The sequence below is a fragment of the Protomyctophum parallelum genome (assembly GCF_964188405.1).
Source record: "Protomyctophum parallelum genome assembly, chromosome: 1".
Lineage (NCBI taxonomy): Eukaryota > Metazoa > Chordata > Actinopteri > Myctophiformes > Myctophidae > Protomyctophum > Protomyctophum parallelum.
In genome coordinates, this window is record NC_139697.1 from 41,617,865 (window position 1) to 41,637,075 (window position 19,211).

The 19,211-nt window shown below is 43.5% G+C and overlaps 1 protein-coding gene across 1 annotated transcript in view; it reads left to right on the top strand.

Annotated features, from left to right (window-relative positions):
- The first annotated feature begins 1,356 nt into the window (after positions 1–1,356).
- The window catches only part of erf (Ets2 repressor factor), a 39,715-nt gene continuing 21,860 nt past the window's right edge, over positions 1,357–19,211 (top strand). Inside the window, exon 1 of the mRNA XM_083782142.1 lies at positions 1,357–2,100. Within this exon, the coding sequence (XP_083638268.1) occupies positions 2,079–2,100 (22 nt within the window). The 5' untranslated portion in view covers positions 1,357–2,078. The remainder of the gene's footprint in view (positions 2,101–19,211) is intronic.

Genomic DNA, 19,211 nt, shown 5'->3' on the forward strand with positions numbered 1-19,211 from the left:
GGCCAGATCATGCAGAATGGCCACATCTCAGCCCTGCTTGGCCCACAAGAACGGACACTGAAAACATTAGCCAAAAATAGTAGATTAGGCTATTTGTATTTGTGTTTTTTGTTGTGCTATAGACAGGAAAAAGTGGCTGTGGCTCAGCGGTCCAGGCACCGTGGCTGGTAATCCAGTCTGACAGTGTGCTGCCTGCGGGTTCGACTCCCGATCCCGACAGCCTTTACAGTCATCCCCCCATCTCTCTCCCCATTTCCTGTCAGCCTACTGTCTGTCCCTCCATAACAAATATAAAATAAAGGCGAAAGCCACAAAAAAAACATAAAAAAAAAGAAAGTGGTCTATGTTTGGTGGCACTGGTTAACACTCCTGTGTAGTGGCGTAGGATGGTGACATTAAAGTAGACAAAAGGAGGTGTGTGTGTGTGTGTGTGTGCGCGCGCTTTTGACACTGTTGTGCCACTCAGCCACAGGTGTGTAGTGTGACTGTGACAGTGGCATGAAATACATCATCCTGCTGGCTGGCCTTCACTTCCCACACTCTGCCACTCAACAAAGATGAGGAGGCAACTGGAGATGGAGGAGAGAGCATGATGCTGGAGAGAGAAACAGAGAGAGAGACCAGGAGAGAAGGAGATTGGACAGAAGATAAGTGGGTGGCAGAAGAACACGACAGAAGTGACAAGAGTGACCAATGTGACAAGGAAATTGAAGGAATTAATGGGTAGGTAGGTGGGAAGAAATAAAGAAAACAAGAAGAGGAAGAAAGAATGAAAGCAAAACAAATTATTGCAAACAATCAGCACGCGCACACACACACACACACACACACACACACTTTTCAGAGTGCAGAATGCAAGTTCTGAAGTGTGTATATGTTCAAGTGTGTAAGGGCTATAATAATATGCCAATGAATAAACTAAACACTCATAATGTCCTCTGGCTCTTGGGAATTATAGTCCGCCTAATCCATCCACCACAACCCCTGCACTGTGATTTAAAAATGTAAAAGCACCTGTCTGATGATCGCCTTCACACACACACACACAGTCGTGAACAGATATAACGTGCAATGCATTTACCGGTAAACAGGATACCTCAATCGGCAGCAACGAGACGAGTCTCCTCGTCCTCGGCAACGACGGTGACGCGCCAACCGGAGCCGAGCGACAAAGTGTGCTCTCCTCTCCCCTCCTCTCCTCTCGCTCCCTGGCCGGGCGGGTTGGTTGGCGTGGGCGGCCCCGTGTGGCAGAGGAGAGAGAGAAACACGACACCCCGACAGAGCGAGAGAGATGAAGGGGGGGTTGGTTGGTTGAGAATACGAAGTGAGTGGAAAAAGAAAAGTCTGTGCCGGAGAGAGAGAGAAGTGGGGGAGTCGGGGAGAGGAAAGAAGTGTGAATCAGTGCTTTCTCCATTTTGGGTTGATACTTTTTATTTATTTCTGTGGTGCGCTTTTGTTGTGACTGTCGGTGAGGGATGAGGTGGTGGAAGAAGAGTTGTTGTAACAAACGTCTCGAAATAGTATAGTAGTAGATCTGTGTGCGTGTGTGCAGTTGCAGCGGCGGTGCATTCCCCCACTCTCTCTCTCTCTCTCTCTCTCTCTCTCTCCTCTGTCTATCGGCACGACTCTTTCTCTCTGCAGCCACTTCTCACTCAAAGTTAGAGCTGCGCCATTCAATCAACACATCCTGGCGAGTGGGGTTTCCCCCCCCCCCTGAGGCCAGCAGCGCAACTTTTTCCTTCAGCCTCGTCCGTAACAACAATAACATAAATATATGCTATTGCTATATTTTTTTGTTTTTATTTTTCAAGGCAAAAAAGTTGTCGCGAGAAAGTTCGCGACGTGGACGTACGCAATTAGCGCAACTCTCCCCCGTGAGAACGTAACCAGCGGGGTGGGTGGCGGTGGGAGGAGAGGGGGTTGAAGGGAACAACTTTAGCATAAAGCTCGCGCTGCTACAACCGAACGAACGGCGAGGTTTGGAGGTTTTTTAAAGCCGCTCGACCCGGAGCAGCACCGGAGCAAAAGGAGTGGGTGTCCAACACTGCTAACCAGGCTAGCAGAACACAAGACCTGCAATGAAAACCCCGGGAGATTCGGGTAAGAAACTTTTACACAACGTTTTGTTATGTTTTGTTGTTTTTATGTACACACAACTTGAAACAGTGTATGTGTGTAGCTTCCTAAGCTAACACGGTTAGCCTCGCTCGCTAACTACCCCCCCCCCCCTCATCTCCGCTACCCTAGAGAAAGTGTGACAAATTATGGCGCTGGAATGGATTCATCTCTAAACTCTCTTGTCATTGTTTCAGCAAAACGTGCAGAAGTTAGCATCACTTATAGCCCCGTTTGTTTTGTTTCGTCTCCTTTCAACTGTGCGAACAACAGGGAGGTTTTTAACCGGCGCTGTATAACTTTATGTTGTACTTGTAGAAAGCAGTTAGCAGGAGGAGATGGGGTTTAGCTCCGTAGATTAACTCGAACGGGGAAACATTCCACACGGGGCAACGTTCTGTGTTTACAAAGTTCCACGGCGAGTTGTTACAATGTAGCACTAAAGACACAAGCGTGGTTTATATTGTTTCACAGTTAAACGATACATTGTTACGCGGTGTCAGTCGACAACTTTAGAGATGTGGATCAACGTTCAAAACGGTCTTTATCATCTTTTGCCTAGTAGTAGCTCACGCAGAACAGGATTCAGTCTATTTACTGGAACGAAGCAAGCAGCTCCGTGTGTAGAATTCGCATCCTATGTTTTAGTTGGACCTTTTAAACCGGCATTTAAAGTCTGCAGCCCATGACTTGATATAGCTAGTTTGTCGAGACTTTAGGGTTTAGATGCTTGTTAAAGCCTTAAAGCCAGGGCATGCACCATCTAGTATGTTGTCTCAATGTTTGAGTGGTCACTGGTCAGCAGCACTGCAGTCAGCTAGTGACTGCAATGTTCCAACACCTTGGAACCCGACATTTGAGAGGGGAGTACCACGCAACTATGAAATTGATGTGTATCCTCACAGACTAATATTCGGGTAATATGAGTATGTATTCGTTTGGAATATATGTTTACGGTTTTGAAGATTGTGGGGTGTGTAACTCCTTGATATTAGGCCTAAACAGCCTGCTACAGGACCTGGGTGATCCTGTCTTTGGACCTTAAACCACACATTGTATCAGACACAACTGGGTGTACTATACATTCAGACATATTAGATTTGCAGCTATGTTGTATTTTCCAAGTTTCCAGTTATCTGGTGGGAAAACGTGCTTTTTGGGGTACATTTTGTGTGTGTGTGTGTGTGTGTGTGCGCGCGCACACTGGTTTTCCACAATCACTCAATTGTCCAGGTTAGCAAAGTGAACTTAATTTGGTAAAAGTAGGTGGTGTTTTTTTTATTCTTTGTTTCAGGAAACTGCAGTCCCATTTGTTGGTGTATTGTTTTGCTTTTGTTTATATAGTCCATTGAGAGCTACCTATGGCCCTTTGTAGGGGTTTCTGATGTTATCAATGATTAACATTAAACACAAAAGGGAGACGTGTTTTTCTGTCCCCAACATTGTGTGGCATTGTGTTGTGACCCTGCTAAAACATTAGCATAACATCATACATCATTGATGCCCAATGCCCACAGCATATGGTACTTAATTTATGCTTATTGAGAAGAACAACAAACTGTATTCCTCAGGTGGGTGGAAAGAAACCAACCTATTTTTAACTTGACATGTCACAACTCATAGGCAAGCTGTGTAAGTAATTTTAGTTTTTTTGGGACCCCCCATCATACTATCAAGAGAATCTACCTGGAATCCCAAGCCCCTAATAGTGTAGTGTGTGTGTGTGTGTGTGTGTGTGTGTGTGTGTGTGTGTGTGTATATAGCCTAATGTTTTTTTCTGTCAGTTGTGTTGAGTAACTCACAGTAAATCTCTTAAGATGTGTAAAACCTGACATGGCTGTAAGCAATGAGCATCCAATTGGATCAATATTTTACACTCAACCTTGGCATATATCTAAAGACACATGGGTTCCACAGTCCCTCGGTTGACATCTGATGGTATATATATCCTACTTTCATAGCTCCATTCAGTATAGCGCCACACAGGTCTTTTGTCCTTCTGTTTCCCGTGGTCATGCCGTCAGCCTATGGCCCGTTATTTATATATATATATATATATGTGGGTCAGCCTCCACTCTCTTCCTACCAGGAAGTCAGCCGTCTGGCCCCACCAGCTCCAATTTTCCACTTGTGTTACTCCTTGTATAAACAACATGCCACATGTGAGACGTCACAGCTGTACGTGGACCAGCCAGAGGGCCGAGCCACGCTTTGCTGCTACAAAGTGTATTTGTATGTATGTGTAGTTAGTATATGGATTAAATTAAGCTGTACATGAGCCATTAGAGATGGTGTCAGGTCTGTAGGGCAGGGCAGGCCAGGCTTGCTGTTTTGACCATATGTGCTTTGGTGCGAGTATGCGTGCCGCACATGCGTATGTTTCCTCATGTGTGTGTGTGTGCCCATATGTCCGTCACTGCTGCTATACCTGACATTGATGTGGCTGGCCCTGTGTTCACAACAAAGTGACTGTTTGACTTTTACCAGCGTAACCAAATTGCCCTTGAGGAAATCCATTTGGTCGCAGGTTGTTGAGTCAGCCCATTGTAATTACAGGAAGAAAAACAAGACATCTTTCATGCAAATCTGCGTAGATGTAATAATAATGCAGGCAAGACTAAAAAGCTCTACCCCATGCTAGGGAAAATAGAACTCATTTCAAGGAACAATGGGCATTGTTTGTCCTTGAGAAAACAAACCGTGTTCCTCAGAGACTGACCAATATTCAGTAGGGTTGCCACCAACATCATAGGGAGGGAGCAGGATTGCACTACAAGTTGAGGCTGAGATGATTGTTTCTAAATTTTGGAAGCCACTTAGGTGACGGATGCACAGGAATGTGCTCTTTTTCTCTTTCTGTTCTGACCTTTTCATTTGGATTTCTGGAACCACACACAGCTGCTGTTTGAGACTTTTGAGGTTACGTGAGAAAATAAAAAGTCAAATCACATAGACCCTGGGATCCAAATGTGACTTTGCGAATAGCATGGATCCAAAAATGTAATGTAGATTTAGTGTAAGAGTGTACACTGTAGGTATGAGCTGCTCTATGTATTTTTGTCTACACTACGTCTTCTGTACATTCAAGTGATTCAAAGACCCAATCATACAAATGCCATGTGGAAGGGGTTCCTTTCGACAAGAAAAGACAAGTGTGATGTTTACTTGAAGTATTTTTGCTTTGGTATTTTTTTTTTATTACTGAGTGGCATTCCATTTGACGCCTTTGTTTTAATCTGATTTTATACCAAGCTTATTATAGTTAACTAAAATGAACTAGTCTTTACAAAAAGATATACATATACATTAAACTAGTATTTTTGTTGGACATGACATCTAGCAGTGCCAGATTTAACTGTGAATAAATCTCTTAGTTTATTTTTTTAAAATGATACAATACATCTCTGAATCCATGACAAAATGTGTATACCTAATTATAAAATACCAAAACAAAACGCAAACTAGCTTGTATATTGGCTATTTTCGGCACTTACAATGAATCAAGTGTGAATGAGGTCATTGCCAGAATAAGCCATTTGTTCTCTGTAAACTTTCCTTTGACAAATAGTTTTTAATGTAGAGAGGTACAGAAAATGACAAAAGATTAATCTTGAAGCTCTGGTGTCTGCAAACAAAAACAAAATTGCATTACAGGACAACATGACAGAAAAATGAATATAAAAGTGCACAGGTGATTACTTTCCCTCTCTCATACACGCCTATGCAGCTTATTTACATTGACCCAACCACATTCCTAATAACTGATGGTCCCAGGCTAGGAAAGCAAGGTGTGGAAAAAGTACCACTGGTCGCTATTGCTGTGACGTCAACAGTTCTCTGGTGTGTCGTCTAGCTTTTCTTCTGTCATCAGGACGCTGACCCCACCACCTGAACTAAGGCCCCAGCCTCTGTTTTTCATGTGGTCCCTCAATGCAACGGAAGGCCTCTTTTCCTGGATGTGTGTGTGTGAGATGACTATGGTATTGGTAATCCATTTAGCGCAGTGATAGAGTAGAGAAAACAGTCGGAGCAGGGCCATGCTGGGCAAAACATAAACTGTGGGTGTATTAGAAAGCGCTGTAGGAAATTGTATTTTTTTTCTCTTTGCAAGTCTGGTTCATCCAGTGCATAGTTTGAAAAAGGATAAACCTCCACAAGCTCATAAGTTGGGATGTGACCGTTTTTGCAGGGGCCCAACTTCCCTTTACATCCAGTGTTTTCATCTCTTGCATTGCTTTTTGTGCTTCTAAGGCGAGCTTAAAAGTACAGATATACAAATGACAGATGTGTGTTGCTTCAACTTGCTTGCCAAGAATAGAGACTTGTGGTGTGGGGCTGCGTAACACATGAATCGGGCTCCTAATCTTTTTTTCCTTTCTCATATGACCCCATGTTGACATTGGGAAATTACTGTAACTGCATAACTTTAAACATGGAGGATTGACAAGTCTTTGATATTGACCGTATCTTGAAATGTTTTTAGAGGAAGCTTCTCTTTTACAATCCTAATCAGGTGCAATTTATTGCTAGCCATGATATCCATTCAAGGATTTTTTTGGATATACAGTTAGGGATTTGAAGAACTGTTCTCCTTGTCCATTTTGTACCGTATATCCTGTGTTGCTTGTGAACATATGTGCAGAGAGTAGACAATACATTAGGCAAGCAAACAATACTTAAAGCTTAACATTGTGTAGTCGGTCATTTCACATCACATGCATGGTATGAAAAAGGTCTGGAGCCTGTGTAGAGTAAAGACTAGGTGTTCCACAGGGATCCGCCTGTGTAATTTTAGTTTTGAGGAATTCAGTTTTATAGCTCCCAGAGAGAAGTGTGGACTAGGTTTCGACAAAATGCAGGTTTCCTCTGGAGCCGTTATTTGTGCCTTTAGAGAACATTGAAAATCCACAATGTCTTTGTTTGAGTGCCTGCCTCTGTTGCCTTGAACCTGTGAGCTTATGGAGCCACCGCCAGGCTCTGTGGCAGTGGACCCCCAGTACAGTAGACGAACGGACAGGACAGGCCAAGTAGAACCAACTACACGCCTCACTGAGCCGATAAGGAAGGCTTTTCAGGGGGTAACTGCCATCTTTGGAATACCTGACAGGATGCTGAGGTTCCGGCATAACCCAGCTGTGCCCTTTTACTTGGCTAGGTTGTCATTTTATAAAGAATATCGACTAACTTTATACTGTTAACGTTTGGTTTACCCACATGGTTAATGTTTTATATCTGTATATATGTGTAAGGGAGGAAGTGAAAGAAGAGCTATGCAGCTGTAGTCTCATCAAAGACTTGGCCATGAGGAATTTGAAACTTTTATAGTTCATTGGAAAGAGACAGACTCATTTACCATATGAGCTCTTCAGAAAGAGTCGGTGAGAAAGGATGATGGTTGTCCAGTATATTGCCCTATACTTTAGCGTTTTGGTTGGGGAAAAACCTGGTTTTGTGTTGCTGTGCCTGTTTTTTGTGGATTAACCTAAAACTAGGAAGGGTGTGGAGTCAGCAGAGCTTCCAAGTCAATGATTGACATAAGTGTGGGCCTCGCATTGAATTGCAGCGGCACAGTGTAGGAAAGTCTGGCAGAGACCTCCTCTGTTTTGGATGTTGGGAGAACTAGTGCCAACTCCAAAAGATTTTAAGTGTCTTTGCTTGTGCCCTTGTGGAGGGTGGAGGTGGTGGAAGAGCCCAGGTTTTGGTTGTTTTAAGTTGACTGGGTGTAGTGATCAGGAGAGGTGCTGACCTCAGCCAAGGCAGCATGTCTGGGTTGTCAGCTATTTGTAGACCGACTCTAGAGGGGTTGACTGGGGAAGCAGGTAGGGTGTCAATGTTGGCTGTTATAAAATCAACCAGTGAGTGGTGGTGGTGAAATGTACAGTACACTTCCAGTTTTCTTTCTGGCTGTTTGAGAAGCTGACTTCCCCACAGGGCTTTACACAGGATTTACCATTGGCTTTGTAAAAAGTCCCATTGACTTTCTTTTTCTTTTCAAAATCTTTCTTTTCGTTTTATAACAGTATGGGTGTCAAGTCACAGATTCGTAGAAAAATAAATTATCAGATTTTAGTATCAGTGACTGGGGTAAACAAACGTACTGTATGATCGTGGGCAGACATAATGAAAAGACTTAAGAAAAGAAAAACGAAAAACATTTTCTCCCCAATTTAGTATAGCCAATTCCCAATTCCCCAGCCTCTACAAGTACTCCATCTCTGCTAACCCCCACAATCAGTCATTGGGAGGGTGAAGAAAGCCTCAGGTCTCCTCCGATACCCGGGCCGTCAAGCCCCATTGACTTTCAACACATTTGAAAATGACATTTCCTTTCCAGTTCTTATGAATTAAGTCTCAATCTAGAATTGCATTATTGTTGATATTCCTGCATATTTTGTTGGGAGTATTATTAATATTCATGGAGGTTTTGGGAAAAACGAAACTATTTCCATCGTTATCGTTAACTACATTCAGAGTGAAATTAATTTGAATTCCAAGTGCAATTAAAATATATTAAGTTTAGTGCGGAATTGTTCGATCGTGAAAAACTTCATTGCCGCAGTTTTTCACTAACTTTTGAAGAATCACCCGGTCGTGAAGGTACCTCCATTTCGTGAGCCCCCCCCTTAAAATAACGTGGTCGCTTTTCCTAGTGTCTGGTAATATTCCACAAGTGCCATCGATAACAACAGAGAAACACAGCGACCCATAGTGTGCCGCCATTGCCGATATGGTTTCATTGAGACACTTATTTCCCAGCAGCCCTGAAAAGCGAGCGTCAGTGGTTTTGTTCCGGTCATGTGATCCAAACGTATGACTTATCTCAATGTGTTTACGGAAAACCTTGTATGTCTTAAGTTATCAAAATTGGCGAATAAAACGAAAGTCGGGTTCGGCAGGGTAAGGGGTCTTTATCAATTAGTACGGGAAAGTCGGGTTCAGCAGTCGAATTGTTATAATCACAGGACCAGTTGAAACAAGTTAATTGTTTGGCTCAGCACTGCTACGTTCGGTGCAATATATCAGAAAAGGTTTACCTCAAGTGCCCAGAAAACAAACCGGCACAGAGTTAAAGGTAGTGGGAAAGGCCGTCCTGCAGGTTGCTGTCTGGGGCCAGCATGGAAACTGAGAGACACAGCACAGCCTGGCTTTGTGGTTGTTTGGACTGGGTCTAACCAAGCCAGGGGTTTCCTGTATGTGTACTCTTGCATGGCCTACCTGCTTTTTCTTTTTTTCCCCTTTTGGTCAGACCACCAAATTGAAAATGTGAAATATCCAAGCCCTAAGAAAGGCCTTACAGATGTTTTCAAACCTACATGGTCTAGTAGCCTTGGGTTTGCTTTGCTTTTGTATATTTTATTTATATTTGTAAAGGTATATTACAAATATTATCCCCATTAAGAACACATTCCGCTTGCAATATTTACCAGCTAAGCCCCCATCTAAAAGGTACATTTTATTTTATTATGAATGGCCATCCCAATTCTGGTGGTGTTAATGCATCTCGTGAATCAGTATCAGATTGTATGTAAGAAGACAAAATCCAAGTAGTATTGTCATGAGAAGAATTGGTGAGCCATCGACTGTCCCGTCCATTAATCATTCACATGCTTGATCCCTGTGGTAGCCCCACACCCACTAGCACTACAGCAGTGGTAACCAACCTTTTCAAGCCCAAGAGCCCATTTTATTCCCAATTGTAAGCCATGATCTACCACTAAAATAGGCTATGTTTAAAAAAACACTTTGACGGCTCAATTCATGTGCACACAAACACTATAGTTTAAATAAGAATAAATACTGATAATCAATGCCAAAATATTAAGACAAATGTATTTTTCCATAGTCGGACTGCTTTCCTGTGTAGGTATAGTAGTGAGTGAGAGGCTGTTTAGCTCTGTGGGTTCTTATACCGTAGTTCTGTTCTGATATGCATGACTATTATGCACAAGTTCACAACGGATAGCGGTCAAACAAGAGAACAAACAAACTCTGCAGTTGATGACTCGATACACATGTCTGCGAGCTAGTCAAAATCCACGTTCTGTGTTTTGGTAGTGATGACTGGCTGCCTGTCAGTCTGACACCAGCTCACTCCGGGATCTACTTGAATGGCTCGTGCAAGCTACTGGTAGCTCCCGAACCCCTGGTTGGTTACCCCTGCACTACAGCATATTAGCAGTGGAACGGCTACTTGCTCATTCATTCTGTGTGAGTGTTGATTGTTGAGTGTTCAATTGTTGAACAATGAGTCAAAAAGATCAAATGCGTAATGTTTTCTCTGTGAGAAGTTGGCACACCTAATACTCAATATGCCTGTAGCGATTGTCTTGTTTGGATCCCAGAGACAGAAGGAGTAGACAAAGAATCAGATACATGGAAGAACAGGACGGAACACAGAGGAGGAAGACACAACGAGGGAGACAGAATAAGAAATGACATTCAGACAGACGGAGAGAGACATTGGCGTAGACACCGGGTGTGCAGGGTGTCTGGGGTTGGCTTGTTTGGTCTGTAACTCTGTACCAGCCATGGATCCAGTGGGAACCCTGTGGTTTATAGCTTCCCCCAATCTCCTCTCTCCTCCAATAGCTTCCCCCAATCTCCTCTCTCCTCCAATGGTTGTTACAACTCGCCCTAGGTCTCTGTGGCTGTCTGTATGTGTGTACCCGGGCGAGTGTTTATCTGTCTGAGTGGGACTGTGTATTAGAGAAACAACAATTTTGTGTTCGAAAGAGGACAAGTGTATATGAGTGGATTTGTGATCAAGTTTGTGTGTGCTTTCACTTAAAAATAATATAATGATCCCAGGATCCACATAGCACGGGAACGGTGTGGCTCCAAGTGGAACTGGATTTGTTGTGGCCAGCCTGTGACATCTGACTATTTGAGCAAGGTTTCAGCCTGATCACAACCCCATGGAAATCAACTACTTATACTGTATACTATAAAAAAAATTATTGAATATTTCCAAAAGTATGAAACGTGAAATGTATGTACTTCTGTGGCCTACTGGCAGTGTGCACAGGAAATTTGGCACTCATCGGTCCTGCGTTTTGCAAGATTGGTGGCAGACGGACACACCAACCCTCTCATAGACTGCTATTTTCCTGCAGACACACCGTAAAAATGAATGTTTGTGTTAGCAGTGTGTTGTTGGTGAGATTTCGGTCTGACTGTTTGATCTATCTCTCTCACACACACACACCGACGAGTTTCCTTTTCTCATAGACTCACCTGGCTGCATCTCTTCCACACAGACGGCAGTTCAGTACAGACAAATGGATGCACTCTGTCTCTCTTACACACACACACGCGCATACCGCCTGTCTCTCTTTCACACGGTCGGACAGAATGTGCACCCTCTCTCACACGTTTACACGCACAACTCACACAACATTGACGGGTCACAGCAGATTTCTCACCTCTGGACAGATCAAAGCTAGACTGCGGGAAGTGAGCACAGAAGGAGTAGTTGGACAAGGGTGGTTGGGAGACCATCAGATGAACTGTGACCATTTCGGCAGCATGTAAATCTTTAGAGGATACCCCCAGTGATTTTCTTTTTTAATGTATGGATTAATTCCATCCATTTAACTTCTAGTCCTTACCCGTTCTGAATATATGAACACCAAATGATGTACAGTGCGTTAGTGCACATACCCCCAGGCAGTCAGGCTGCTGAACAGCTGACCTTGAACTGTATTGCACTTCACTTCACTTGCACTTTTCTTTTCCTGTTTTTTGTCTTTTCTTGCACTATAGATGTTTGTTTATGTCCTGTGTATGTAAGACTGAGAGTGCTCTGAGCAAAATAATTTTCATTGTATGTATACTCTGTATCTATACAAATGACAAATAAACCTGAACCTGAACGTTTGTGAAATGTCCCGCATTTCACTTGTGACATGTGTTCTGCGGGATGATGGCCAGGAGTTGTTTTAGACGAAAATGAAGTAAATTAACATAGTGGCAGCAATCTTTTGGCGCTTGTAAGCATTTCAAATTGAAGCGAGAGCACAGGGCCGTCTGGTGATAGGACTTGCCGTGCGCCGTGGTGTGTGGAGATGGGCCCCTTGTGTTTTACAGACAGACTTTACATTAATTATTAGATAAGATTATTTGATAAGATACTACCAGTGAGACGCCTGAGGGCGTGAAGTGAGAAGCAGGCACGATCCGCCTGGGTGACAGCAAACTGCTGGGCGAGTGCTGGTGCTTTGGCATTGGGGGGTCAGATCAACATATGGAATTTATTCTCAAGCGTGTCTTGAGTGTACAGGGTTTGATGAGGTCAGATCAACATATGGAATGTCAGAACAGGTCAGCTCCATATATGGAGATCTAAGGGTGGCAGCGGGGGCTGTGTCTTGAGGGTCCAGGTAGAGCTGGGCCTTAATTTTCGGCCCTGTTGAGAACTCTAGTTTTAGCCGGCTGCCGGGCGTGGCTGCACTAATAACTTTGGGGCATGCCTATCTAGAGTTGGACAGGTATCAGTCAAAAGGGAGACATCAAAGAGGAAGGATGGATGGGGAAGGATCAACATGGAATGTCAGAACGGGTCCGCTCCATATATGGAGATCTAAGGGTTTGAGGTCAGATTTAGAGTTGCTAATATTGTTGCCAATATTGATGACATCAGGGCTCTTCATATATGGGCATTACCATATATGGGCTTAATATTGATGACATCAGGGATCTTCATATATGGGCATTACCATATATGGGCTTAATATTGATGACATCAGGGATCGCCATCCCGCGCATCATACTAAAACGGATGCAGATCCGGTGGCAGCCAAGCACCACCACTTTTGTCACCAGAGGGCAGGCAATTGGACAGTTTCGCCTCGGTTGCATCACATATGGTCACTGTCACTATATCCGATGAGTACACACACTCACAACGTCTCATCTCATCTGATGCTCTCTTGACCCAAGCGTAACATGCCTTCTCTCTCACCTCCATGCTATCTCAACCGGTATTATGCATGCAATGCATACAAGAGCTTTTCCAGTGACTCTTACGCCAACATTGTTTTTAGGAAGCAGTTTATGTAAGCACTGTCATGACTCATGATGGTACCAGTAAACGCATGCATTTTCATTCACACTTGCAAGGAGGGAGAACATTAAAGGTAATCTGACAAACTATAGAGAGCTGACATTGGTGTACAAAATCGGCATTTGAAATGGGTGCATATTGCCCGCTTTACATGCAAATGATGGGAAAGGAGTTTTATTCTCCCAAACCCAACTCCTCACTCCTCCTTACTTGTTAGGAGTGTGTTGATTTGTCAGGCCCTGGCCTTAGGAGTGTGTTGATTTGTCAGGCCCTGGCCAAGTCTGATAAATTACTTCACAAGAGAGGCTATAAATTGTTTCACTGATAACAATGGCACCATTTGACCAGGTCAACACCGGAGATGGGTCATAAAGTTAGTCTGGCCTCTCTCACCGCCGCCTCCCTCGTTTTTCCCAAACTACTCCCCTAATACCCTACGCCAGCTCCCCAGAGTCTCTGCAGTCTTTACAGCCCCAGACTACATCACAGCTGGGGGGATTTAGCAAACAGTGACCACACACACACACACACACACAAGCTCACATACCATGCATGTGATTTTTACAGTAATTTAAGGACACATTTAAGTAATCCATTTGACCATTTCTAATGGGAGATTGTATTCCTGTGTGCTGCATTTCTGATCACACAATGTTTGAGTTTGGTTTCTCTCGCTCAATCACTCATCTCCTCCATTCTATCCCCTAGACACACACACAATGTGAGAGGCCCTGGAGCCCACACACTCGTGTAAATGGCCGATGCCTGCGTTGCATTAACACACACACTCTTGTAATTCCCCCTCTAAAGCTATTGAGGAGCATGCTCATTTTGGGGTTGCCATCTCCCTGCGGTGACGCCAGCGTGCCCCTGTCTTTAATGTTTTTACACAGAGAGAGAGAGCCACTCAGTCTAGAGACTAGAGAATCTTACTTTAATGCAATAGACTGGAGGATTAAGAAGCATGGGGGGCCTGCCAATAAGGAAAGACTGACTAAGACGTGACACATGTAGAAAGTCCCCCGTTTCACAAGTTTTCAGCATTAGTATGCTATGCACAGACAGTGGTGGAAGGCCTGGAACCGTTAATCACTTTGTCATGTAGAAGAAATTACGCTTGTTGGCCATTCTTTGGAGCAAAGTGTAGGAAAATGATCTGAAAGTATCCTATAAAATGTAAAAAATTACAAATAAATGTTGTCTTATTGGACTTCATTGTAGGAGGTTCTGTCCTGCTTTTTCTCAGAAGGCAGTGATTTGTTTTGTTTCTACTAACCCTGTATCAGTTGAAACTAGACTAGTCAACTAGGCATGGCTGAAACCAAATCAGGTTCCTTCAATGAATGGAGCTATCAAGAAGGTAAACGTGGGCAGCTCATCTAATCGCCATGGCAGTGTACTGACATTTGTTCACAGAGGAACGTGGTGAAACCAGATCCAGTCAGCAGCTTTTGACATTTCTACAATAACCATCCCAAATTCCCAATACAGCAGAGTGGTAGCACTGGTGGAACCAAATCTCTTAACTCCCCCCGGCAAAGGGGGGGGGGAAATCCAGCAAATGACGCTGAGCGTTGGCCTCACTCAAGTCGTGTGTCTTGGCCAAGCTGGTTTCTCTGTAAGGGAACAATCCCATTGTTGATCGTTAAGAAGAGGTCTCCAAATCCCTGTCAGACATGAGCATCTCATCCACACAGTGCCGTTGCTCGATATTTAGAAGATTATTCTCTAGAGATGTGATAGTCGTTTTAGAATAACACACTGCATTCATGTCTCGTAACATATATAGTGGCAGTGAAATATAGACTTTATGCTTGCCTTGATGCCATGTGGCAGCCACAGTGGGCGCCCCGCACTTCACACAAGTGTGATTTTTCTGGCAGTTTTCTGCAACCAGTGCTAATAGACTTTGGAGACCGTTTGTCTGCGTGGAAAGATGCTGAGAGAAGGAGAGGCCAGGGGGACCCAGATGAAAAGTGATTGGCAGGAATCACTAGACTGACTCACTCATCTAGGGCCACGGATTTGGAGCCGTGGGCTCCTATTCTGAGCTCTGTGTGTGTGTGTGTGTGTGTGTGGGGCACATGGCTTAATCTAACAGTTGACGTCGACAGGCTGGACCCTGTGTGTGTGGTGTGACTGTGCACTTGTGTGCGCGTGTTATTGGAGGAAAATGAAAGTAGTCTGGCGGCCAGACCACAACACAGAAGCCAGATTTAAAAGAAGAAATTTATCATCTATCTTTTTTTTCTCTCTCTCTCCCTCTGAACTCCCCTCTCTTCTGCCATTTCCACCGCCACAACTTTGTTTCTCACCCCAGTTCCACAACAGGCTGTCTGTGCCTCTTTATGTCTGACTGGTTGACTCACTATTCAGTATAATCATGTTGTTCATGCATTCTTTATTAGCCTGAAGCCTGTTTCTGGTTAGCTCATTTACTATTCAATACAATTAACACATTGTCTGTGCATTCTTCAGGCGGCACATCATTTCTGATTCTGAATGTTTGGTTTTGTTAACCACTTAAGCCCTATACACGAATACAGCAAAAATAGCCTAAATACAAGCTCTGTTATGGATCAGCTATTTTTTATTTATTTAAAATAAATATATATTTTGGAATGTTTGGAAATAAATATTTAAAAGCTGTCCGCCTCTAATCGCATGCCAAAAATGGGAACGCCTTTGTTGAAAGTGTGAGGGATTTGTAGACATGATGCCATGTCTGCGTGTGTGCATACACACTAATGCTGTTAATTTAATTTCTTGCCGCAATGCATCGCTAATGTTCCAGCTATGAGGGGCAGGCCATGGGGCTCCGAGAACACAGAGGAAATACTACTAAAGGGTGATAAAGCTGTATTAGCAAATATATGATCCCACATTCCATGGTGTTAATGAGAGCAGCCTGGCTTATGATTTAACTGCCTTTGCTGCTGATATGGCTCTGTCTGTGGTTGGCTGGCTTCAGTCTGTTGGGTGTCAGCCTCAGTACCTTATTACCTGCAGCAGAATGAACAGACAACTTATTCCGAAGACTGTGTGTTGCTGTGCAACAAATATGCTAGGCTTGGCTGGCTGAATCAATACTGCTTCAACACACTTCCGAAATGAAACATCCTGCTCGTGCTTTACCTCACTCTCACTTCTATGCCTTCTCCCTTTTTTCCCTCTTGTTCTCTTTTGCTTTTAAGTTTTTCTCTTGTAATCCCATTTTTTTCTGCTTATGACCTCCATGGTGTGTACGCATGTTCTGCCTTTGTCTTTCACTCTCTCACTCACGTATGCATGCATGAACCATGCTGTCTATAGGAAGTAAGCCTGACTTGTTGAGTCAGTCAGTCAGGTAGCCAGCAGCTCATTATAGCTGGATGTTTTACAGGCTTGTCATTTTCTGGGGGGGGGGGGGGGAGAGAGAGAGAGAGAGAGAGACAGACATGTTCAGGCCAGTTTCAGAAACACCTCAGTCTGTGTGAGAGCATGTGTGCGCGTGTGCTTGCATAGTTTCTCTCTGGGAAATATAGGTCACGATATGCCTCAAACTGACTGGATTGCATTGTGGGTGTGTTGATGTTTATGATAATTACTGGTGTCTTTTAAGCCATTTTGGTGTTTTTACACAACGTAGCCACCAATTTTGGTTGTCCTACCTATTTTCTTCGTTTGAAACCTTTATATCCTGCCTGTTCTGTACAATGTCTTGTCCTGGTGCTGAAAATATCACAAATCCTGCCAAGGGTGTGTTAAATTTGTCCTGGGTTCAGAGGTTATATATTTCAATGTCACCAACATACTGTATATAGGTTTAGAAATGCCATTGTTAAAAAAGGACATGGACACATTCATGACACTGAGCCACTTTTCATCAAATTATCCACCAACAAACGCACCAATTGAGGACTGACTTAATAACAGTGTTTGGTGCCTGCAGCAGGCAGTGAAGCTCGACCAGGACGAGACTGCTTTGAGTCTGGTCAGAGAGGCTGCTGTCGTGTCACTGATTACACTAGCTTAGCTGTCTCCATGCATAGGAAACCTCTCCCTACCTGTAATATACTGAAGAGCGTCACCATTTAAAACCAAGGCTATTATAAGTAAAGGGTTACAACAAGGTGTGAAGTTCCTCACACCTTGGGGTCAGCATTATTATTCCAATGACGTGTTGGTCTGACTCACCCCATTACTAACCCTGTCCCTAAACGCATGCAAAGCCACGTTGTTGGACTAATGCGCCGTCGGAATTCCGAGCGGATCCCCACACTAAATCTAAACACTGAATCCCTACCAGCTCAATCCCTTCTTACTTTCTGTATTAAATGGTAAGACTCTATCCTACTAACGCCATATCTAGACAAAATTCGGTTGTAATTGTTCAAAACTGCTCATTGCAAGTCACAAAAAAGACATCCCTTTTAAACATACAAACCGTAGCGTCCCTGTTCTGGGAATGTCATAATTTCTGAACATTGGTTGAAGAGATTTACAATCTCACATCACATCGCAACAAATTCTCAAAACATCGTATTTCCTGGATCCTGTAGTATTTCTTTTAATAAAATATAAAACTTGTAGGAAGTGGACTGGACCTTTGAACCGTGGGTCTCTCAGGTCTGTAAAGTATTTTGGGGTGTGGAATGCTTGTTGAGGCTTTTGTTTTGTCCCTACCTTCATTACACTGAAACGCTGGCCAACATGGCCTGTAAAATGATCCATCATGTCCGCTGCCAGACTTCCACAATGAATTGTAATTTGTCTTGATCGACAAACACACTTTTGTTTTACCTCAGTGCTTCACCGAGGTTAGTTTAGTTCATCTGGGGGTTTAAACTTACAGGAGCTTCCAACAAGTCACACATCATCTCTTTCTCCCTTTTTTTTTCTCCTCCCAATTTTAAATGGTTATTTTCCTCTCCCCCTTCCTCTCTCTGCTTCTGCTTGCCCTCTCTTCGCTCTCAACCTCTCAATTCTTTCCCTCCCTCCTTTCTCTCCCACCATCAGTCTTATGTTGGAGATATGGATCATGAGGCAGCTGAGGTCAGGGCTTCACATGGTGCACCTGTAGCCATCTCTCGTCTGTTCCTTTGATCTCCACTGGAGTGTTTTTCTTGTTCTTCTCCTTCACTGCTTTATCCGTCTCTCTCCTCTCTTCTGCTGTGGTTTCCCCTCTTCCCTGTGTGTGTGTGTGTGTGTGTGTGTGTGTGTGTGTGTGTGTGTGTGTGTGTGTGTGTGTCTGCTCTCCACCCTGGCTGTGAGCCATGGTGGCGTCCTCTTCTTTGAACTTGCTGTCTTAACCGTCATTATGAGATCAACGTAGACGCATTTAAAACGGTAGTTAACAACTCTGCTGTCTGCATTGATTCTGGACTCTATGGGATGAAGTAACAATTGTGTTTGCCTTGATGCCTTCATTAAATTCACAGTAGGTTAAATTGGCTTTAGTTTACTTATTTGGAGACATAGTAGTTTTTGTTTATTGGGCTTCCCCCAACACAATGAGAACAATTCGTCATTGATTCGATAATGGACACATTTATTTTCGAATGGGTAAATGGGAGTTTGGGGATGGTCTCTTCACCCCTGTAAGAAACAACTTGGTTTATCAGACAAGTGTTGTGTCTACGTCTAATTCTCCATTTCTGCTATTAAAAAAATGTAATGAAAACAAGTGCCCAGATGCTAGGCCCAGTGCTAGATATATATATACATACATACTGTCTCTCACTGACTCTTCTGTCACTAATGTATTGTAATTTTTATTTTATTTTTTACGTTTTGTGTTTCAGACTGTGACCCAACAATATAGTTGATTCCCATCGGACGTTCCCCCTTTTTCTTTACAAAGTCTATTTATTTCCTGCCTTTTGTTTAGTAGTCACAAATATTCCAGTTATGCTTATTATTATCCATTATAACTCATTAAGACCGGAGGCTTAAGTTCCCCCCCACCCCCCCCCCCCCCCCCCCCAACTCATCTTGTTGCTGTAAAAACTAGTGTAAGACATACATGCTCTGAGCTGCGGTGTGTTCTGGATGG